General features: G+C 44.5%; 1 protein-coding gene across 1 annotated transcript in view; it reads left to right on the top strand.

The window, feature by feature from the left end:
* The window catches only part of adamts3 (ADAM metallopeptidase with thrombospondin type 1 motif, 3), a 210,783-nt gene that overhangs the window by 158,376 nt on the left and 30,574 nt on the right, over window positions 1-21,833 (top strand). The window contains exons 17-19 of the mRNA XM_046348366.1: window positions 952-1,035; window positions 1,754-1,834; window positions 4,355-4,518. Of these exons, the coding sequence (XP_046204322.1) occupies window positions 952-1,035; window positions 1,754-1,834; window positions 4,355-4,518 (329 nt within the window). The remainder of the gene's footprint in view (window positions 1-951; window positions 1,036-1,753; window positions 1,835-4,354; window positions 4,519-21,833) is intronic.

Genomic DNA, 21,833 nt, shown 5'->3' with positions numbered 1-21,833 from the left:
CTGTTCCTGTGCCATAGCTCATCGTGAGACAGGTCTGCCAACCATAAAGGGAATATTGGCCACTCCCAGGCGTCTGATTGATGACAGATTTAATCTCTGTAATGTAGAGCAGACACACATACTGCCCTTTTTACATCAGCAGATGTCACAAAGTACTATACAGAAACCCAGCAAGCAATACAGATGTAGAAGCACGGTGGATAGGAAAAACTCCTTAGAAAGGCAGGAACCTAGGAAGAAGGGTAAAATAATGTGTGTGAGAGAGAGGGGAATGGAGAGAGGGAGAGAGAGGGGAATGGAGAGAGGGAGAGAGAGGGGAATGGAGAGAGGGAGAAAGAGGGGAATGGAGAGAGGGAGAGAGAGGGGAATGGAGAGAGGGAGAGAGAGGGGAATGGAGAGAGGGGAATGGAGAGAGGGAGAGAGAGGGGAATGGAGAGAGAGAGAGGGGAATGGAGAGAGGGAGAGAGAGGCGAATGGAGAGAGAGAGAGGGGAATGGAGAGAGAGAGAGGGAAAGAGGGTAATTGAGAGAGGGAGAGAGAGTGGAATGGAGAGAGGGAGAGAGAGTGGAATGGAGAGAGAGAGAGAGAGAGAGAGAGAGAGAGGGGGAATGGAGAGGGGAATGGAGAGAGGGAGAGAGAGGGGAATGGAGAGAGGGAGAGAGAGGGAATGGAGAGAGAGAGAGAGAGGGGAATGGAGAGAGGGAGAGAGAGGGGAATGGAGAGATAGAGAGGGGAATGGAGAGAGAGGGCGAGAGAGAGAGGGGGATAGAGAGAGGGAGAGAGAGGGGGATAGAGAGAGAGAGAGAGAGGGAGAGAGAGAGGGGGATAGAGAGAGAGGGTGATGGAGAGAGAGAGGAGGGGGGGAGAGATCATATTGTGATAGTTTCAACAGCAAGTCAATGAAACGAAGGCATCAGAAAACAACTAACTTGTTGTTTTTTTTGTTTGAAGGGAAGACGAGAGGAGCATTTACCTTGCCTATAGGAGCTCGGAATGTTTATCTGAATGAAACAGAAGATTTTAGAAATGTACTTGGTGAGTCTCGATGGGTTTGCAGAGGTGGTGGATATCCTTGGAGTAGAAAATACGGCTTTGCAGCTTCCTTGTGGAATTACTGTTTCCTGTTTATTGACACCTGGCTCAAAGCTCTCCCATTCACTCATCATTCAGTGTCTTTACTATCAATGTAATTATGATACATGCTATATACAAGATTGGACACCTACCCAGTTTGAAATGTAGGCCTGTATTACATGAAGTTTTTTGACGTTTAGTTTTAAATGGTAGTGGAACAGCCATGCTTCAATAGAGCTCCCTCACCCATCACAGCCATGTGTGCCCTGTTGTGGAAGCTGCTGTAACAAGTCTAGAAGATTGTAGATGTGTTTAGATGTGTCTAACTGATTCTAGGTGTTTAGATATGTCTAACTGATTCTAGATGTTTAGATATTTCTACATTATTCTAGTTGATTCTAGATGATTGTAGGTATCTAGATGATTATAGGTGTCTAGATGATTCTAGATGATTTTCGGTGTCTAAATGATTCTAAATGAGTCTAGATGATTATCCAAGCTGCCAGCTTCAGTAGAGCAAAGCCATAGCCTCAGGTTCATGTCCACATCCACCTCTGCAAACAGAGATCTGGTGTTCTGCTCTCTAACTGCTGCCTCTCCTTCCTCTCCTTCCTCTCTTTCCCAAACCACCTCCTCTCCCTCTTCTTCCCCTCTGCTGACTGACTCACACTGTGCAAAGGTTTCCTTAAGATGTTTCTGATTCCTCCCGGGGCTAGACATGTGATCATTCAGGAGCATGAGGCTTCTCCTCAGATGCTTGGTAAGTCAGCATCTCCTCCTTCACTACTCAAGGCTGGTGAAATGCATGACAATGAGCAGTATTGTTGAAATGAGATTTGATCAGATTCTAATTAATGGAGCATGCTACAGAACATGCATTTCTACATTCCTCAATCTAGTCTCACTTTCTTTTCAAGAAAAATGTAGGACTATATAATAGCCATAAAATGAATCTCTCCCTCTCACTAAACCCCTGTCTTTATAGATAGTGCTGGTTAAATGGTTAATATAAACTGATTGTACAAAACATTAAGAACACTAACTTTGTAGCAGACATCATGGCGCAATATGCTCCTACACATGCGACCGTTCGGTTGTCATATTGGCAGGTTCACTAGCAACAAACTATTTAGCTATCCTCTAGCCTAGTGTTTGATATGCAAAGTGATCTCCTCGTAATGAACAGTGTCCACGAGTGTCCTGTGAGAAGGCACTATGCCAGGCAAAATTGGGCATCATCAGCTCATTGTTATGGATGTATCAAAATGAATGTCAATAGAAAACGGCTTAAACAAACACAAGTTCAGTTACTTATTTTGTCTGCAGAGGTTGTGACTGTGTTACCCGTAGCTAGTTGGTTAGCTATCTCTCAAGCAATGGATAAGAACGATGCCAGCGAGCATGGACACGGAAAATGAACACCTGGATCACGTCCATAAATATAGATCAAATCAAATGTATTTATAAAGCCCTTCTTACATCAGCTGATATCTCAAAGTGCTGTACAGAAACCCAGCCTAAAACCCCAAACAGCAAGCAATGTAGGTGTAGAAACACGGTGGCTAGGAAAAACTCCCTAGAAAGGCCAAAACCTAGGAAGAAACCTAGAGAGGAACCAGGCTATGAGGGGATGGCCAGTCCTCTTCTGGCTGTGCCGGGTGGAGATTATAACAGAACATGGCCAAGATGTTCAAATGTTCATAAATGACCAGCATGGTTAAAACATAATAATCACAGTAGTTGTTGAGGGTGCAGCAAGTCAGCACCTTAGGAGTAAATGTCAGTTGGCTTTTCATAGCCGATAATTAGGAGTATCTCTACCGCTCCTGCTGTCTCTAGAGTTGAAAACAGCAGGTCTGGGACAGGTAGCACATCCAGTGAACAGGTCAGGGTTCCATAGCCGCAGGCAGAACAGTTGAAACTGGAGCAGCAGCACGGCCAGGTGGACTGGAGACAGCAAGGGGTCATCATGCCAGGTAGTCCTGAGGCATGGTCCTAGGGCTCAGGTCCTCCAAGAGAGAGAAAGAAAGAGAGAATTAGAGAGAGCATACAGGACACCTGTAATCACACAGGACACCGGATAAGACTGGAGAAGTCTTAAATATAGAACTAATGGAACGATTTGTCTTAAATATAGAACTAATGGAACGATTTGTCTTAAATATAGAACTAATGGAACGATTTGTCTTAAATATAGAACTAATGGAACAATTTGTCTTAAATATAGAACTAATGGAACGATTTGTCTTAAATATAGAACTAATGGAACGATTTGTCTTAAATATAGAACTAATGGAACGATTTGTCTTAAATATAGAACTAATGGAACGATTTGTCTTAAATATAGAACTAATGGAACGATTTGTCTTAAATATAGAACTAATGGAACGATTTGTCTTAAATATAGAACTAATGGAACGATTTGTCTTAAATATAGAACTAATGGAACGATTTGTCTTAAATAAATATAGATCTAATGGAACGATTTGTCTTAAATATAGAACTAATGGAACGATTTGTCTTAAATATAGAACTAATGGAACGATTTGTCTTAAATATAGAACTAATGGAACGATTTGTCTTAAATATAGAACTAATGGAACGATTTGTCTTAAATATAGAACTAATGGAACGATTTGTCTTGAATATAGAACTAATGGAACGAACGACTCTAGCAACCAAAAGATGAGAATATGAATATCAACAAAATATCTTTATTTCTACCGATGTGTGCTTTAGTATTGTTTTCTTTGGTAACTGTGGTGTAAGTGGGATAGACGCCTCTGTTCTGTACATGATCTTATTCTGCTTTTTACAGCATTCAACCAACATGATGCAAAGTGCATTTAATGTTTAAAAAATATATTGAAATCAAAAACCGTGATAATTTTTTAAATAATAGAACCGAAACAGAACCGCCCACAAAAAGCACTAATCACTCAGCACTACCAGGCGCACAAGTTTAAGTGTGTCAAGAACTGCAAGCTGCTGGGTTTTTCACGCTCAATCGTTTCCTGTATATCAAGAATGGTCCACCACCCAAAGGACATCCAGCCAACTTGACACAACAGTGGGAAGCATTGGAGTCAACATGGGCCAGCATCCCTGTGGAACACTTTCAACCCCATGTTGAGTCCCATGCCCAGATGAATTGAGGCAAAAGGGGGTGCAACTGACGGCAAAAGGGGGTGCAACTCAATATTAGGAAGGTGTTCCTAATGTTTTGTACACTCAGTGTAACCCTAATTCCCTGTGTCTTCTAACAATCTGTTTATTCCAGCGATCAAGAACCAGGTGACAGGCCGCTACATCCTGAATGGCCGAGGAGAGGAGGCTCGCTCCCGGAGCTTCATAGACCTGGGAGTGGAGTGGGATTACATTATAGAAGACGACGAAGAGACACTCTACACTGATGGACCACTACATGACGCTGTGGTCGTACTGGTAACTATCACACACACACGAAAGCACGCCATGGCTGTTCTGGTAAAGATTATTTTACCCTCATTCCTCATTTGTCAAAATGGTGTTTGCCAAGCAACATGTTTAATTTGTTTCCGGTGATGTGCTGCCGGTTACCGTAGCGCCTTCATACATTACCTGTAAGGTCCCTCAGTCGAGCAGTGACTTTCAAACACAGATTCAACCACAAAGACCAGGGAGGTTTTCCAATTCCTTGCAAAGAAAGGCTCTTATTGGTAGCTGGGTAAACAAAAAAGCAGACATTGAATATCCCTTTGATCATGGTAAAGTTATTCATTACACTGTGGATGGTGTATCAATACATCCAGTCACTACAAAGATATAAGCATCCTTCCTAACTCAGTTGCCAGAGAGGAAGGAAACTGCTCAGGGATTTCACCATGAGGCCGACGGTGACTTTAAAACAGTTACAGAGTTTAATAGCTGTGATAGGAGGAAACTGAGGATGGATCAACAACATTATAGTTACTCCACAATGCTAACCTAAATGACAGTGAAAAGAGGGAAGCATGTACAGAATACAAATATTCCAAAACATGCATCCTGTTTGCAACAAGGCACTAAAGTTCAACTGCCCAAAAATTGGCAAAGAAATGAACTTTATGTCTTGAATACAAAGTGTTATGTTTGGGCAAATCCAATACAACATGTCACTGAGTACCACACTTCATATTTTCAAGCATGGTGGTGGCTGCATCATGCTGTGGGTATGCTTGTCATCGGCAAGGACTAGGGAGGTTTTTTACTATGAAAAGAAACAGATTAGCGCTAAGCACAGACAAAAAAAATCCTAGAGGAAAACCTGGTTCAGTCTGCTTTCCAACACACACTGGGACACCTTTCAGCAGGACAATAACCTAAAACGCAACCTAAAACGCAATGACATTGAATGTTCCTCAGTGGGGTTAAAAAATATCTAAGGCAGGACTTGAAAATGGCTGTCTAGCAATGATCAACAACCAACCTGACAGAGCTTGAAGAATCTTTAAAAGAATCATGTGCAAATATTCTACAATTAAGGTATGCAAAGCTCTTAGAGACTTACCCAGAAAGACTCACAGCTGTAATCATACTTACAGCTGTAATCGCTGCCAAAGGTGATTCTAACATGTATTGACTCAGGGGTGTGAATACTTATGTAAATTTGATATTTCAGTATTTATTTTTCAATGAATGTGCAAGTTTTATAAAAACACATTTTCACTATGTCATTATGGGGTATTGTGTGTAGATAGGTGATACTATCAATTTTAACTCGGGCTGTAACACAACAAAATGTGTAATAAGTCAAGGGGTACGAATACAGTGGTTGCTACACTAAATGTTTTGCAATTATGCTGCGCGATTTGGAGGTAATTCGTGGTTTAGTATGGTACCTTGCATCACTGAGTCACTGCTCCAGACCAGCACAAGGGGGAGTTAGAGCACTGATTATACTTTTGGGTCCCAAGGCGCTAATGTGTCTCTAACTGACAATGAATGGGCGACATAAATCAAATAGAAACTGATAATTGTGCATGACTTCAAAATTGAATTCCAATTATCTGACTGATAAGGATGAAGAAGGTGATTGAATTTAGAACAATAGTGTAAGAATTGCTATTCCTCTGTACTGCATGCACACACCCTGAAAAATACACTTATTTTTTTGTTTATACTTTTCAATATTACTTACTAAAACTGTTGTTACACTAAGGTTTTTACTCTAAGAGAAACGAAAATGTTCAATTATATTCCATGATATTCTAAAGATATATGTGTTGACTGAATGTAAGCAAGTGATGTCTGCTAAATAATCAAGTTCATGGTGCAGGTATATAGCCTCAGCACCTACATAAAGCTGAGTGACTCAGTCATATAGCCTTAGCACCTACATAAAGCTGAGTGACTCAGTCATATAGCCTTAGCACCTACATAAAGCTGAGTGACTCAGTCATATAGCCTCAGCACCTACATAAAGCTGAATGACTCAGTCATATAGCCTCAGCACCTACATAAAGCTGAGTGACTCAGTCATATAGCCTCAGCACCTACATAAAGCTGAATGACTCATTCATATAGCGTCACCTACATAAAGCTGAATGACTCAGTCATATAGCGTCGCCACCTACATAAAGCTGAGTGACTCAGTGTCTCGCCCCATGTTCAAGAATGGCCTTTTTCTTGCTCACTTTAAGGTTATTTGAAAAAGAAATCATCTCCAAAATAGAACGATTATTATTATTACATTTAGAATTACATTTGAAGTCGGAAGTTTACATACACTTAGGTTGTAGTCATTAAAACTCATTTTTCAACCACTCTACAAATTTCTTGTTAACAAAATGTAGTTTGTTCCAGTCAGGTTACTTTATGCTTGACACAAGTAATTTTTCCAACAATTGTTTACAGACAGATTATTTCACTTATAATTCACTGTATAACAATTCCAGTGGGTCAGAAGTTGACATACACTAAGTTGACAGTGCCTTTAAACAGCTTGGAAAATTCCAGAAAATGATGTCATGGCTTTAGAAGCTTCTGATAGGCTAATTGTCATAATTTGAGTCAATTGGAGGTGTACCTGTGGATGCATTTCAAGGCCTAACTTCAAACTCAGTGCCTTTTTGCTTGACATCATGGATAAATCAAAAGTTATCAGCCAAAGTCTGGTTCATCCTTGGGAGCAATTTCCAAATGCTTGAAGGTACCACGTTCATCTGTACTAACAATAGTACGCAAGTATAAACACTATGGGACCACGCAGCCGTCATACCGCTCAGGAAGGAGACACGTTTTGTCTCATAGAGTTGAATGTGCTTTGGTGCGAAAAGTACAAATCAATCCCAGAACAACAGCAAAGGACCTTGTGAAGATGCTGGAGGAAACGGGTACAAAAGTATCTATATCCACAGTAAAACGAGTCCTATATCGACATAACCTGAAAGGCCGCTCAGCAAGGAAGAAGCCACTGCTCCAAAACCGCCATCAAAAAGCCAGACTATGGTTTACAGCTGCACATGGGGACCAATTTTGTACTTTTTGGAGAAATGTCCTCTGTTCTGATGAAACAAAAATACAACTGTTTGGTCATAATGACCATCATTATGTTTGGAGGAAAAAGGGGGAGGCTTGCAAGCCAAAGAATACCATCCCAACCATGAAGCATGGGGTGGCAGCATCATGTTGTGGTGGTGCTTTGCTGCAGGAGGGTCTGGTGCACTTTACAAAATAGATGGCTTCATGAAAAAGAAAAATTGTTGATATTTTACCTTTATTTAACTAGGCAAGTCAGTTAAGAACAAATTCTGTTTTTCAATGACAGCCTAGGAACAGTGGGTTAACTGCCTTTTCAGGGGCAGAATGACAGATTTGTACCTTGTCGGGGATTGGTACTTGCAACCTTCCGGTTGCTAGTCCACCGCTCTAACCACTAGGCTACACTGCCGCCCCATATACAGTGCCTTGCGAAAGTATTCGGCCCCCTTGAACTTTGCGACCTTTTGCCACATTTTAGGCTTCAAACATAAAGATATAAAACTGTATTTTTTTGTGAAGAATCAACAACAAGTGGGACACAATCATGAAGTGGAACGACATTTATTGGATATTTCAAACTTTTTTAACAAATCAAAAACTGAAAAATTGGGCGTGCAAAATTATTCAGCCCCCTTAAATTAATACATTTACATTACATTTAAGTCATTTAGCAGACGCTCTTATCCAGAGCGACTTACAAATTGGTGCATTCACCTTATGACATCCAGTGGAACAGTCACTTTACAATAGTGCATCTAAAACTTAAGGGGGGGGGTGAGAGGGATTACTTATCCTATCCTAGGTATTCCTTAAAGAGGTGGGGTTTCAGGTGTCTCCGGAAGGTGGTGATTGACTCCGCTGTCCTGGCGTCGTGAGGGAGTTTGTTCCACCATTGGGGGCCAGGGCAGCGAACAGTTTTGACTGGGCTGAGCGGGAGCTGTACTTCCTCAGTGGTAGGGAGGCGAGCAGGCCAGAGGTGGATGAACGCAGTGCCCTTGTTTGGGTGTAGGGCCTGATCAGAGCCTGGAGGTACTGAGGTGCCGTTCCCCTCACAGCTCCGTAGGCAAGCACCATGGTCTTGTAGCGGATGCGAGCTTCAACTGGAAGCCAGTGGAGAGAACGGAGGAGCGGGGTGACGTGAGAGAACTTGGGAAGGTTGAACACCAGACGGGCTGCGGCGTTCTGGATGAGTTGAAGGGGTTTAATGGCACAGGCAGGGAGCCCAGCCAACAGCGAGTTGCAGTAATCCAGACGGGAGATGACAAGTGCCTGGATTAGGACCTGCGCCGCTTCCTGTGTGAGGCAGGGTCGTACTCTGCGGATGTTGTAGAGCATGAACCTACAGGAACGGGCCACCGCCTTGATGTTGGTTGAGAACGACAGGGTGTTGTCCAGGATCACGCCAAGGTTCTTGGCGCTCTGGGAGGAGGACACAATGGAGTTGTCAACCGTGATGGCGAGATCATGGAACGGGCAGTCCTTCCCCGGGAGGAAGAGCAGCTCCGTCTTGCCGAGGTTCAGCTTGAGGTGGTGATCCGTCATCCACACTGATATGTCTGCCAGACATGCAGAGATGCGATTCGCCACCTGGTCATCAGAAGGGGAAAGGAGAAGATTAATTGTGTGTCGTCTGCATAGCAATGATAAGAGAGACCATGTGAGGTTATGACAGAGCCAAGTGACTTGGTGTATAGCGAGAATAGGAGAGGGCCAAGAACAGAGCCCTGGGGGACACCAGTGGTGAGAGCGCGTGGTGAGGAGACAGATTCTCGCCACGCCACCTGGTAGGAGCGACCTGTCAGGTAGGACGCAATCCAAGCGTGGGCCGCGCCGGAGATGCCCAACTCGGAGAGGGTGGAGAGGAGGATCTGATGGTTCACAGTATCGAAGGCAGCCGATAGATCTAGAAGGATGAGAGCAGAGGAGAGAGAGTTAGCTTTAGCAGTGCGGAGCGCCTCCGTGATACAGAGGAGAGCAGTCTCAGTTGAATGACTAGTCTTGAAACCTGACTGATTTGGATCAAGAAGGTCATTCAGAGAGAGATAGCGGGAGAGCTGGCCAAGGACGGCACGTTCAAGAGTTTTGGAGAGAAAAGAAAGAAGGGATACTGGTCTGTAATTGTTGACATCGGAGGGATCGAGTGTAGGTTTTTTCAGAAGGGGTGCAACTCTCGCTCTCTTGAAGACGGAAGGGACGTAGCCAGCGGTCAGGGATGAGTTGATGAGCGAGGTGAGGTAAGGGAGAAGGTCTCCGGAAATGGTCTGGAGAAGAGAGGAGGGGATAGGGTCAAGCGGGCAGGTTGTTGGGCGGCCGGCCGTCACAAGACGCGAGATTTCATCTGGAGAGAGAGGGGAGAAAGAGGTCAGAGCACAGGGTAGGGCAGTGTGAGCAGAACCAGCGGTGTCGTTTGACTTAGCAAACGAGGATTGGATGTCGTCGACCTTCTTTTCAAAATGGTTGACGAAGTCATCTGCAGAGAGGGAGGAGGGGGGGGAGGAGGATTCAGGAGGGAGGAGAAGGTGGCAAAGAGCTTCCTAGGGTTAGAGGCAGATGCTTGGAATTTAGCGTGGTAGAAAGTGGCTTTAGCAGCAGAGACAGAGGAGGAAAATGTAGAGAGGAGGGAGTGAAAGGATGCCAGGTCCGCAGGGAGGCGAGTTTTCCTCCATTTCCGCTCGGCTGCCCGGAGCCCTGTTCTGTGAGCTCGCAATGAGTCATCGAGCCACGGAGCGGGAGGGGAGGACCGAGCCGGCCTGGAGGATAGGGGACATAGAGAGTCAAGGGATGCAGAGAGGGAGGACAGGAGGGTTGAGGAGGCAGAATCAGGAGATAGGTGGGAGAAGGTTTGAGCGGAGGGAAGAGATGATAGGATGGAAGAGGAGAGAGTAGCGGGGGAGAGAGAGCGAAGGTTGGGACGGCGCGATACCATCCGAGTAGGGGCAGTGTGGGAGGTGTTGGATGAGAGCGAGAGGGAAAAGGATACAAGGCAGTGGTCGGAGACTTGGAGGGGAGTTGCAATGGGGTTAGTGGAAGAACAGCATCTAGTAAAGATGAGGTCGAGCGTATTGCCTGCCTTGTGAGTAGGGGGAAGGTGAGAGGGTGAGGTCAAAAGAGGAGAGGAGTGGAAAGAAGGAGGCAGAGAGGAAAGAGTCAAAGGTAGACGTGGGGAGGTTAAAGTCGCCCAGAACTGTGAGAGGTGAGCCGTCCTCAGGAAAGGAGCTTATCAAGGCATCAAGCTCATTGATGAACTCTCCGAGGGAACCTGGAGGGCGATAAATGATAAGGATGTTAAGCTTGAAAGGGCTAGTAACTGTGACAGCATGGAATTCAAAGGAGGCGATAGACAGATGGGTAAGGGGAGAAAGAGAGAATGACCACTTGGGAGAGATGAGGATCCCGGTGCCACCACCCCGCTGACCAGACGCTCTCGGGGTGTGCGAGAACACGTGGGCGGACGAAGAGAGAGCAGTAGGAGTAGCAGTGTTGTCTGTGGTGATCCATGTTTCCGTCAGTGCCAAGAAGTCGAGGGACTGGAGGGAGGCATAGGCTGAGATGAACTCTGCCTTGTTGACCGCAGATTGGCAGTTCCAGAGGCTACCGGAGACCTGGAACTCCACGTGGGTCGTGCGCGCTGGGACCACCAGAGTAGGGTGGCCGCGGCCACGCGGTGTGGAGCGTTTGTATGGTCTGTGCAGAGAGGAGAGAACAGGGATAAACAGACACATAGTTGACAGGCTACAGAAGAGGCTACGCTAATGCAAAGGAGATTGGAATGACAAGTGGACTACACGTCTCGAATGTTCAGAAAGTTAAGCTACGTAGCAAGAATCTTATTGACTAAAATGATTAAAATGATACAGTACTGCTGAAGTAGGCTAGCTGGCAGTGGGTGCGTTGTTGACACTACACTAATCAAGTCGTTCCGTTGAGTGTAATAGTTTCTGCAGTGTTGCTATTCGGGGGCTAGCTGGCTAGCTAGCAGTGTTGTTTACGTTACGTTGCGTTAAAAGAACGACAATAGCTGGCTAGCGAACCTAGAAAATCGCTCTAGACTACACAATTATCTTTGATACAAAGACGGCTATGTAGCTAGCTATGTAGCTAGCTACGATCAAACAAATCAAACCGTTGTACTGTAATGAAATGAAGTAAAAATGTGATACTACCTGTGAATGCGACCGGGTTGTGAGTCTATTCGGTAGACGTTGGCTAGCGTTGGCTAGCTAGCAGAGTCACCTACGTTAAGGACGACAAATAGCTGGCTAGCTAACCTCGGTAAATTAAGATAATCACTCTAAGACTACACACTCTAAACCTAAACAACACAATTATCTTGGATACGATGATACGAAGACAGCAAAGACAGCTATGTAGCTAGCTAACACTACACTAATCAAGTCGTTCAGTTGAGTGTAATAGTTTCTCCAGTGCAGCTAATCAGTGGACGTTAGCTAGCTGGCTAGTGAAGACTACGTTAGGACGGCGAAATACGATAATTACGCAATTATCTTTGATACAAAGACGGCTATGTAGCTAGCTGAGAAGAAATTGCTAAGATTAGACAAATCAAACCGTTGTGCTATAATGAAATATAATGAAAAACCCGCGGGAGCGAAGTGCAGATGCGACCACTCGTTCCAACCGGAACCGGAACCATAATACTTTGTAGCGCCACCTTTTGCTACGATTACAGCTGTAAGTCGCTTGGGGTATGTCTCTATCAGTTTTGCACATTGAGAGACTGAAACTTTTCCCCATTCCTCCTTTGCAAAACAGCTCGAGCTCAGTGAGGTTGGATGGAGAGCATTTGTGAACAGCAGTTTTCAGTTCTTTCCACAGATTCTCGATTGGATTCAGGTCTGGACTTTGACTTGGCCATTCTAACACCTGGATATATTTATTTTTGAATTTTGTGGGAAGCTTATGGAAGGCTACCCAAAACGTTTGACTCAAGTTAAACAATTTATAGGCAATGCTACCAATTACTAACTGAGTGTATGTAAACTTCTGACCCACTGGGAATGTAATGAAAGAAATTAAAGCTGAAATAAATAATTATCTCTACTATTATTCTGATATTTCATGTTCTTAAAATAAAGTGGTGATCCTATCTGACGTAAGACAGAGGATTTTTACTAGGATTATATATTAGGAATTGTGAAAAACAGAGTTTAAATGTATTTGGCTCAGGTGTATGTAAACGTCTGACTTCAACTGTATATACAGTCATAGCCAAAGGTTTTGAGAATGACATAAATATACATTTTCACAAAGTCTGCTACTTCAGTGTCTTTAGATATTTTTGTCAGATGTTACTATGGAATACTGAAGTATAATTACAAGCATTTCATAAGTGTCAAAGGCTTTTATTGACAATTACATGAAGTTGATGCAAAGAGTCAATATTGGCAGTGTGACCCTTCTTTTTCAAGACCTCCACCCTGGTATGCTGTCAATTAATTAACTTCTGTCCCTGATGTTTTTCCTGAAGAGGCTTCTTTGCTGCCCTTCTTGACACCAGGCCATCCTGCAAAATCTTTGCCTCACTGTGCGTGCACTCATACCTGCCTGCTGCCATTCCTGAGCAAGCTCTGTACTGGTGGTGCACCGATCCCGCAGCTGAATTAACTTTAGGAGATGGTCCTGGCGCTCGCTAGACTTTCTTGGGCACCCTGAAGCCTTCTTCACAACAATTGAACCACTCTCCTTGAAGTTCTTGATGATCCGATAAATGGTTGATTTAGGTGCAATCTTACTGGCAGCAATATCCTTGCCTGTGAAGCCCTTTTTGTGCAAAGCAATGATGACTGCACGTGTTTCCTTGCAGGTAACCATGGTTGACAGAGGAAGAACAATGATTCCAAGCACCACCCTCCTTTTGAAGCTTCCAGTCTGTTATTTGAATTTAATCAGCATGACAGAGTGATCTCCAGCCCTGTCCTTGTCAAGCACTGACATGATGGCAGCTGTTCCTTTTGTGGCAGGGCTGAAATGCACTGGAAATTATTTTGGGGATTCAGTTCATTTGCATGGCAAAGAGGGACTTTGCAATTAATTGCAATTCATCTGATCACTCTACATAAAATTCTGGAGTATATTCAAATTGCCATCATACAAACTGAGGCAGCAGACTTTGTGAAAATTAATATTTGTATCATTCTCAACTTTTGGCCACGTGTGTGTGTATATATATATTTATTTAACTAGGCAAGTTAGTTAAGAACAAATTCTTATTTGCATTGACGGCCTAGGAACAGTGGGTTAACTTCCTGGTTCAGTGGCAGAACAACACATTTTTACCTTGTCAGCTCAGGTATTCGCTACCTGCTGCCCCATATAAAATCCCACTTAGATATTCTCACAGATCAGATTTGCCCAAATGAAAAAAGGCCCCTTAAATGTTAATTTAGAATCCTCCAATCCTCTAAATTGCATTATTGGCAGAGAGTCACGTCATTGAAAAAAAAATATTTTGATATACTGTAGGTCTACCCTAGGCGACATGAGACTCACTAGTTTGTGAGTAATGTGCTGTTAAAAGTGATGTAGGTCTGATTTATTTAAAGAGTATATTGAAGTTAGAAGCCATAGGATTTGAAGCATTAGCCTACAACTATTTTAGCACCATTTCGCACTGCTCTGAGACAAGCATGGGGACTGGTCTTGATGAATCAATGAGATTTTTATTTTCACTGAATCTCCATTTGAGTATTGGTTAGACTACAATTAGGGTGTGGAAATGTTATGCTCTTAGTACTATAGCCTCCTCCCGACCATTACGTTGCACAGCGCCATTTTTTCCGTTCCATCCTAACAGAAACCCTGAGGGTTTTGTTTTTCGTTTTTCTTGGAATAGGAACACCATAATATTAATCACATTAGTTAAGCTACATTTCTTCAAATCAATCCCATATACTATATTCTTACAAAAAAGGTTTTAAATTATCTAGTGCAGTCAGTATTGAAGGCTATCAAATGCTTCTCAAAGATGCCCTCTGGTGGTCAAACTAGCACAAACTAGCATTAATTGTAACAATGGCTGACATCGTGCCATAGAGGTCTGTATGATGCAACTTTTAAAGGAAGAACCACTATCCTTTCTGAAGGCGCCATATATAATTCCTGTAAGACAAATATTTTTGGAACGGTAATTGGTGACTTCTCTCAAATAGCATTTTCCCCAAAATGGGGATATTTGGGGGAGCCACTCCCGAAGAGAAATTTACAAAACAAAATGGTACATTTCATGTTTTTTGGGCCTGCTATTTTAGAAAACGTACTTCATGAGGGTAGTATCAATATAATGCGTTGGTTAAATGGTTTTAAGGACTGTCATAAAAAGGGACTGCTGGGGAAAACACACAGCCTGTTGGAGAGGATGTGTTGTCTTATAGCCTGTTAGAGGATGTGTTGTCTTATAGCCTGTTAGAGGATGTGTTGTCTTATAGCCTGTTAGAGGATGTGTTGTCTTATAGCCTGTTAGAGGATGTTGTCTTATAGCCTGTTAGAGAGGATGTGTTGTCTTACAGCCTGGTAGAGAGGATGTTGTCTTACAGCCTGTTAGAGAGGATGTTGTCTTACAGCCTGTTAGAGAGGATGTTGTCTTACAGCCTGGTAGAGAGGATGTTGTCTTACAGCCTGTTAGAGAGGATGTTGTCTTACAGCCTGTTAGAGAGGATGTTGTCTTACAGCCTGGTAGAGAGGATGTTGTCTTACAGCCTGTTAGAGAGGATGTGTTGTCTCACAGCCTGGTAGAGAGGATGTTGTCTTACAGCCTGTTAGAGAGGATGTTGTCTTACAGCCTGGTAGAGAGGATGTGTTGTCTCACAGCCTGGTAGAGAGGATGTTGTCTTACAGCCTGGTAGAGAGGATGTTGTCTTACAGCCTGTTAGAGAGGATGTTGTCTGTCTGGTAGAGAGGATGTTGTCTGTCTGGTAGAGAGGATGTTGTCTGTCTGGTAGAGAGGATGTTGTCTTACAGCCTGGTAGAGAGGATGTTGTCTTACAGCCTGTTAGAGAGGATGTGTTGTCTCACAGCCTGGTAGAGAGGATGTTGTCTTACAGCCTGTTAGAGAGGATGTTGTCTTACAGCCTGGTAGAGAGGATGTTGTCTGTCTGGTAGAGAGGATGTTGTCTGTCTGGTAGAGAGGATGTTGTCTGTCTGGTAGAGAGGATGTTGTCTGTCTGGTAGAGAGGATGTTGTTGTCTGTCTGGTAGAGAGGATGTTGTCTGTCTGGTAGAGAGGATGTTGTATGTCTGGTAGAGAGGATGTTGTCTTACAGCCTGTTAGAGGATGTGTTGTCTTACAACCTGTTAGAGAGGATGTGTTGTCTTACAGCCTGTTAAAGAGGATGTGTTGTCTCAGTCTGGTAGAGAGGATGTGTTGTCTTATAGCCTGTTAGAGGATGTGTTGTCTTATAGCCTGTTAGAGAGGATGTGTTGTCTGTCTGGTAGAGAGGATGTGTTGTCTGTCTGGTAGAGAGGATGTGTTGTCTCAGTCTGGTAGAGAGGATGTTGTCTTACAGCCTGTTAGAGAGGATGTGTTGTCTTACAACCTGTTAGAGAGGATGTGTTGTCTTACAGCCTGTTAAAGAGGATGTGTTGTCTCAGTCTGGTAGAGAGGATGTGTTGTCTGTCTGGTACAGAGGATGTGTTGTCTCTGTCTGGTAGAGAGGATGTGTTGTCTCAGCCTGGTAGAGAGGATGTGTTGTCTCACAGCCTGTTATAGAGGATGTGTTGTCTTACAGCCTGTTAAAGAGGATGTGTTGTCTCAGTCTTGTAGAGAGGATGTGTTGTCTCTGTCTGGTAGAGAGGATGTGTTGTCTCACAGCCTGTTAGAGAGGATGTGTTGTCTGTCTGGTAGAGAGGATGTGTTGTCTTACAGCCTGTTAGAGAGGATGTGTTGTCTTACAGCCTGTTAGAGAGGATGTGTTGCCTTACAGCCTGTTAGAGAGGATGTTGTCTTACACCCTGGTAGAGAGGATGTGTTGTCTGTCTGGTAGAGAGGATGTGTTGTCTTATAGCCTGGTAGAGAGGATGTGTTGTCTAATAGCCTGTTAGAGGATGTGTTGTCTTACAGCCTGTTAGAGAGGATGTGTAGTCTGTCTGGTAGAGAGGATGTGTTGTCTTACAGCCTGTTAGAGAGGATGTTGTCTTACAGCCTGTTAGAGAGGATGTGTTGTCTGTCTGGTAAAGAGGATGTGTTGTCTTACAGCCTGTTAAAGAGGATGTGTTGTCTCAGTCTGGTAGAGAGGATGTGTTGTCTGTCTGGTAGAGAGGATGTGTTGTCTTACAGCCTGTTAGAGAGGATGTGTTGTCTTACAGCCTGTTAGAGAGGATGTGTTGTCTCACAGCCTGTTAGAGAGGATGTGTTGTCTTACAGCCTGTTAAAGAGGATGTGTTGTCTCAGTCTGGTAGAGAGGATGTGTTGTCTGTCTGGTAGAGAGGATGTGTTGTCTCTGTCTGGTAGAGAGGATGTGTTGTCTCAGTCTGGTAGAGAGGATGTGTTCTCTTACAGCCTGTTAGAGAGGATGTGTTGTCTTATAGCCTGTTAGAGAGGATGTTGTCTTACAGCCTGTTAGAGAGGATGTGTTGTCTCACAGCCTGTCAGAGAGGACGTGTTGTCTCACAGCCTGTCAGGGAGGACGTGTTGTCTCAGCCTGTTAGAAAGGACATGCTGTCTTACATAATGTCAGAGAGGACGTGTCGTCTTACAGAATGTCAGAGATTACGTGTCGTCTCCGCCTGTTATAGAGGAATGCCCAGCACCAAGGAGACTCCCCCTCCTCCGTCTCCATATAATACCAGTCAGGTTACACTGAATGCCCAGCACCAAGGAGACTCCCCCTCCTCCGTCTCCATATAATACCAGTCAGGTTACACTGAATGTCCAGCACCAAGGAGACTCCCCCTCCTCCGTCTCCATATAATACCAGTCAGGTTACACTGAATGCCCAGCACCAAGGAGACTCCCCTCCTCCGTCTCCATATAATACCAGTCAGGTTACACTGAATGCCCAGCACCAAGGAGACTCCCCTCCTCCGTCTCCATATAATACCAGTCAGGTTACACTGAATGCCCTGCACCAAGGAGACTCCCCTCCTCCGTCTCCATATAATACCAGTCAGGTTACACTGAATGCCCAGCACCAAGGAGACTCCCCTCCTCCGTCTCCATATAATACCAGTCAGGTTACACTGAATGCCCAGCACCAAGGAGACTCCCCTCCTCCGTCTCCATATAATACCAGTCAGGTTACACTGAATGCCCAGCACCAAGGAGGCTCCCCTCCTCCGTCTCCATATAATACCAGTCAGGTTACACTGAATGCCCAGCACCAAGGAGGCTCCCCTCCTCCGTCTCCATATAATACCAGTCAGGTTACACTGAATGTCCAGCACCAAGGAGACTCCCCCTCCTCCGTCTCCATATAATACCAGTCAGGTTACACTGAATGCCCAGCACCAAGGAGACTCCCCCTCCTCCGTCTCCATATAATACCAGTCAGGTTACACTGAATGTCCAGCACCAAGGAGACTCCCCCTCCTCCGTCTCCATATAATACCAGTCAGGTTACACTGAATGTCCAGCACCAAGGAGACTCCCCTCCTCCGTCTCCATATAATACCAGTCAGGTTACACTGAATGCCCAGCACCAAGGAGACTCCCCCTCCTCCGTCTCCATATAATACCAGTCAGGTTACACTGAATGCCCAGCACCAAGGAGACTCCCCCTCCTCCGTCTCCATATAATACCAGTCAGGTTACACTGAATGCCCAGCACCAAGGAGACTCCCCCTCCTCCGTCTCCATATAATACCAGTCAGGTTACACTGAATGCCCAGCACCAAGGAGACTCCCCTCCTCCGTCTCCATATAATACCAGTCAGGTTACACTGAATGCCCAGCACCAAGGAGACTCCCCTCCTCCGTCTCCATATAATACCAGTCAGGTTACACTGAATGTCCAGCACCAAGGAGACTCCCCTCCTCCGTCTCCATATAATACCAGTCAGGTTACACTGAATGTCCAGCACCAAGGAGACTCCCCCTCCTCCGTCTCCATATAATACCAGTCAGGTTACACTGAATGTCCAGCACCAAGGAGACTCCCCCTCCTCCGTCTCCATATAATACCAGTCAGGTTACACTGAATGTCCAGCACCAAGGAGACTCCCCCTCCTCCGTCTCCATATAATACCAGTCAGGTTACACTGAACGTCCAGCACCAAGGAGACTCCCCCTCCTCCGTCTCCATATAATACCAGTCAGGTTACACTGAACGTCCAGCACCAAGGAGACTCCCCCTCCTCCGTCTCCATATAATACCAGTCAGGTTACACTGAATGTCCAGCACCAAGGAGATTCTCCCTCTCCCATTTCCATCACCTGGTACTCAGGGCCCTATTGTCCCTCCATCAGGTCCTAATGGCCTGGTACTCAGGGCCCTATTGTCCCTCCATCAGGTCCTAATGGCCTGGTACTCAGGGCACTATTTTCCCTCCATCAGGTCCTAATGGCCTGGTACTCAGGACTCTATTGTCCCTCCATCAGGTCCTAATGGCCTGGTACTCAGGGCACTATTTTCCCTCCATCAGGTCCTAATGGCCTGGTACTCAGGGCTCTATTGTCCCTCTATCAGGTCCTAATGGCCTGGTACTCAGGACTCTATTGTCCCTCCATCAGGTCCTAATAGTGTGGCACTCAGGGCCCTATTGTCCCTCCATCAGGTCCTAATGGCCTGGTACTCAGGGCTCTATTGTCCCTCCATCAGGTTCTAATGGCCTGGTACTCGGGGCCCTTTTGTCCCTCCATCAGGTCCTAATAACCTGGTACTCAGGACTCTATTGTCCCTCTATCAGGTCCTAATAACCTGGTACTCAGGGCCCTATTGTCCCTCTATCAGGTCCTAATGGCCTGGTACTCAGGGCCCTATTGTCCCTCTAACCACTCTGACATCAATGCAAATTAAATGGAAAATCCCATCAAAACAGTATCTTGCTTTTTAAACTCGCCTCACAATTTCAAGAAAGAAATTGAACAGGTTGAAACTGAGTGTTAAACATGGTCTTTGTGGATGTTGTTTCAAAGCCAAACACAATGAAATGGACAGTGCTCTCTAAGGTGATGCTGAATTCAAACACCCATAGGGTTAGGGTTAGGGTTAGGGTTAGGGTTAGGGTTAGGGTCTTTGTGGATGTTGTTTCAAAGCCAAACACAATGAAATGGACAGTGCTCTCTAAGGTGATGCTGAATTCAAACACCCATAGGGTTAGGGTTAGGGTTAGGGTTAGGGTTAGGGTTAGGGTTAGGGTTAGGGTTAGGGTTAGGGTTAGGGTTAGGGTCTTTGTGGATGTTGTTTCAAAGCCAAACACAATGAAATGGACAGTGCTCTCTAAGGTGATGCTGAATTCAAACACCCATAGGGTTAGGGTTAGGGTTAGGGTCTTTGTGGATGTTGTTTCAAAGCCAAACACAATGAAATGGACAGTGCTCTCTAAGGTGATGCTGAATTCAAACACCCATACACATTTTAGAGCTTCTGCTTATGAGCCCAAGCCTGAAAAATGAATTCAAATTATGATTGTGCCGTGATATAATACATACTGCATATTACACGTGACAAAAACAATCATTCAAAAATACTGATTTAAGATGTCTTTGCTAGATAAATTGGTCTAGACCAGTGGTTCCCAAACTTTGTATAGTCCCGTACCCCTTCAAACATTCAACCTCCAGCTGTGTATCCCTTCTAGTACCAGGGTCAGCGCACTCTCAAATGTTGTTTTTTGCCATCATTGTAAGCCTGTCACACACACACTATACAATACATTTATTAAACATAAGAATGAGTGTGAGGTTTTGTCACAACCCAGCTCGTGGGAAGTGACAAAGAGCAGGGACCAGGGCACAAATTAAATTAATAATCATCAATAATTTTGCTGAGTGAACCCTTACTCACCTCATTTTGTTATAACATCTTTGGTCTGACAGATGATTACGTGAAACCCAGAATGCATTGTATGTCAATAAACATGGCTCCAGACATAGCTGGAATTAGCTTAGCTCATGATAATCAGTTCAACCTTCAAAAAAGTATTTTACGCACATATGTGCCCATTAAAATACATGAAAGAATCGGAATTTATGATTTATCACCAGAACTTGAAAACATGTGAATAAAACAGTAAATATAGCAATAATTACCACACAAAACAGTTTCTGATAGTGATTTATTGATTCAAATGGCGCGTGCAGTCAGTTAATCCCGTAACCTCTCACTCCCACTCTGAGCCATTCAGTGTTGTTTATGTCTGTAGCTAGTGAGCTAAGCTGTAGCATTAGCAATGTCTTTCAAAAGGAGACAACTCACAAATGCGGAAATTCTGGAGATTTTCAAACATTCTGACAATGAGTCTGAAAGTCAGGAATCAGATTCTGACAGTGACAGTGAGGAGCTGCCCCCCAACCTTGTAGCCATTGAGAACCCTGAGTCTGAGGACTCCTTGTCCAAAGGTCCCTTTGAAGATGCTGGTGATGATGGAGGCAGACCGATAGTGGATGAAGTACAGGAGTTCTGTGGTAGCTGGAAGGCTGCCAGCCATTTCACCCCTCCTGGCCCTGCTGTTTGCTTTAATGAGTCCCAGTCTGGAGTGCATCGCCACTTGCCATTTCCCTCTGAGGTGGAGTGCTTCAAGTTGTTTCTGACAGAGGAGCTGGTGGGAGACATAGAAGAGACCAATTACTATGCCTTGGGGCTACAGGAGAAGAGAGAGCCAGGAGTGAGGGGAGACAACCACAACTAGTGAAATGTATACCTTCCTGGTGACAGTCCTTCTCATAGAGATGCTAAAGAAGAACTCCCTAAGATAATACTGGAGCACAGATCCTATGTTTGCAACTCCCTTCTTTGCCACCCTCTTTTCCCAAGATCGCTTCCTAGTTCTGCTGCGATGACTGCATTTCATCAACAATGCTACTGCCATCCTAAATGACCCGTTATACAAAATAAGAAATGTCAACAGCTGGCAGTAAAGTGGCATGAAAAACGAGACGTCCATTTCCTCTCCACTGTCCATACAGCAACCATGTCGGCCAGAGGGAAGGTGGACCACCTGACCGGAGAGAGAAAGATCAAACCAGATTGTGTGCTTGACTATAACCTCAAGATGGAGGCAGTGGATAAGGTGGTAATGATAAACAGCTCTGTTGAATGAGCTCAGAAAACGACCTAGTGGTTTAAGATATTTTCTTCTCTGATG

Source organism: Oncorhynchus gorbuscha, linkage group LG05 (assembly GCF_021184085.1).
Source record: "Oncorhynchus gorbuscha isolate QuinsamMale2020 ecotype Even-year linkage group LG05, OgorEven_v1.0, whole genome shotgun sequence".
Taxonomy (NCBI): domain Eukaryota; kingdom Metazoa; phylum Chordata; class Actinopteri; order Salmoniformes; family Salmonidae; genus Oncorhynchus; species Oncorhynchus gorbuscha.
Note: the sequence above shows the minus strand (reverse complement) of the source record. Positions and strands in the feature narration are given on the sequence as shown.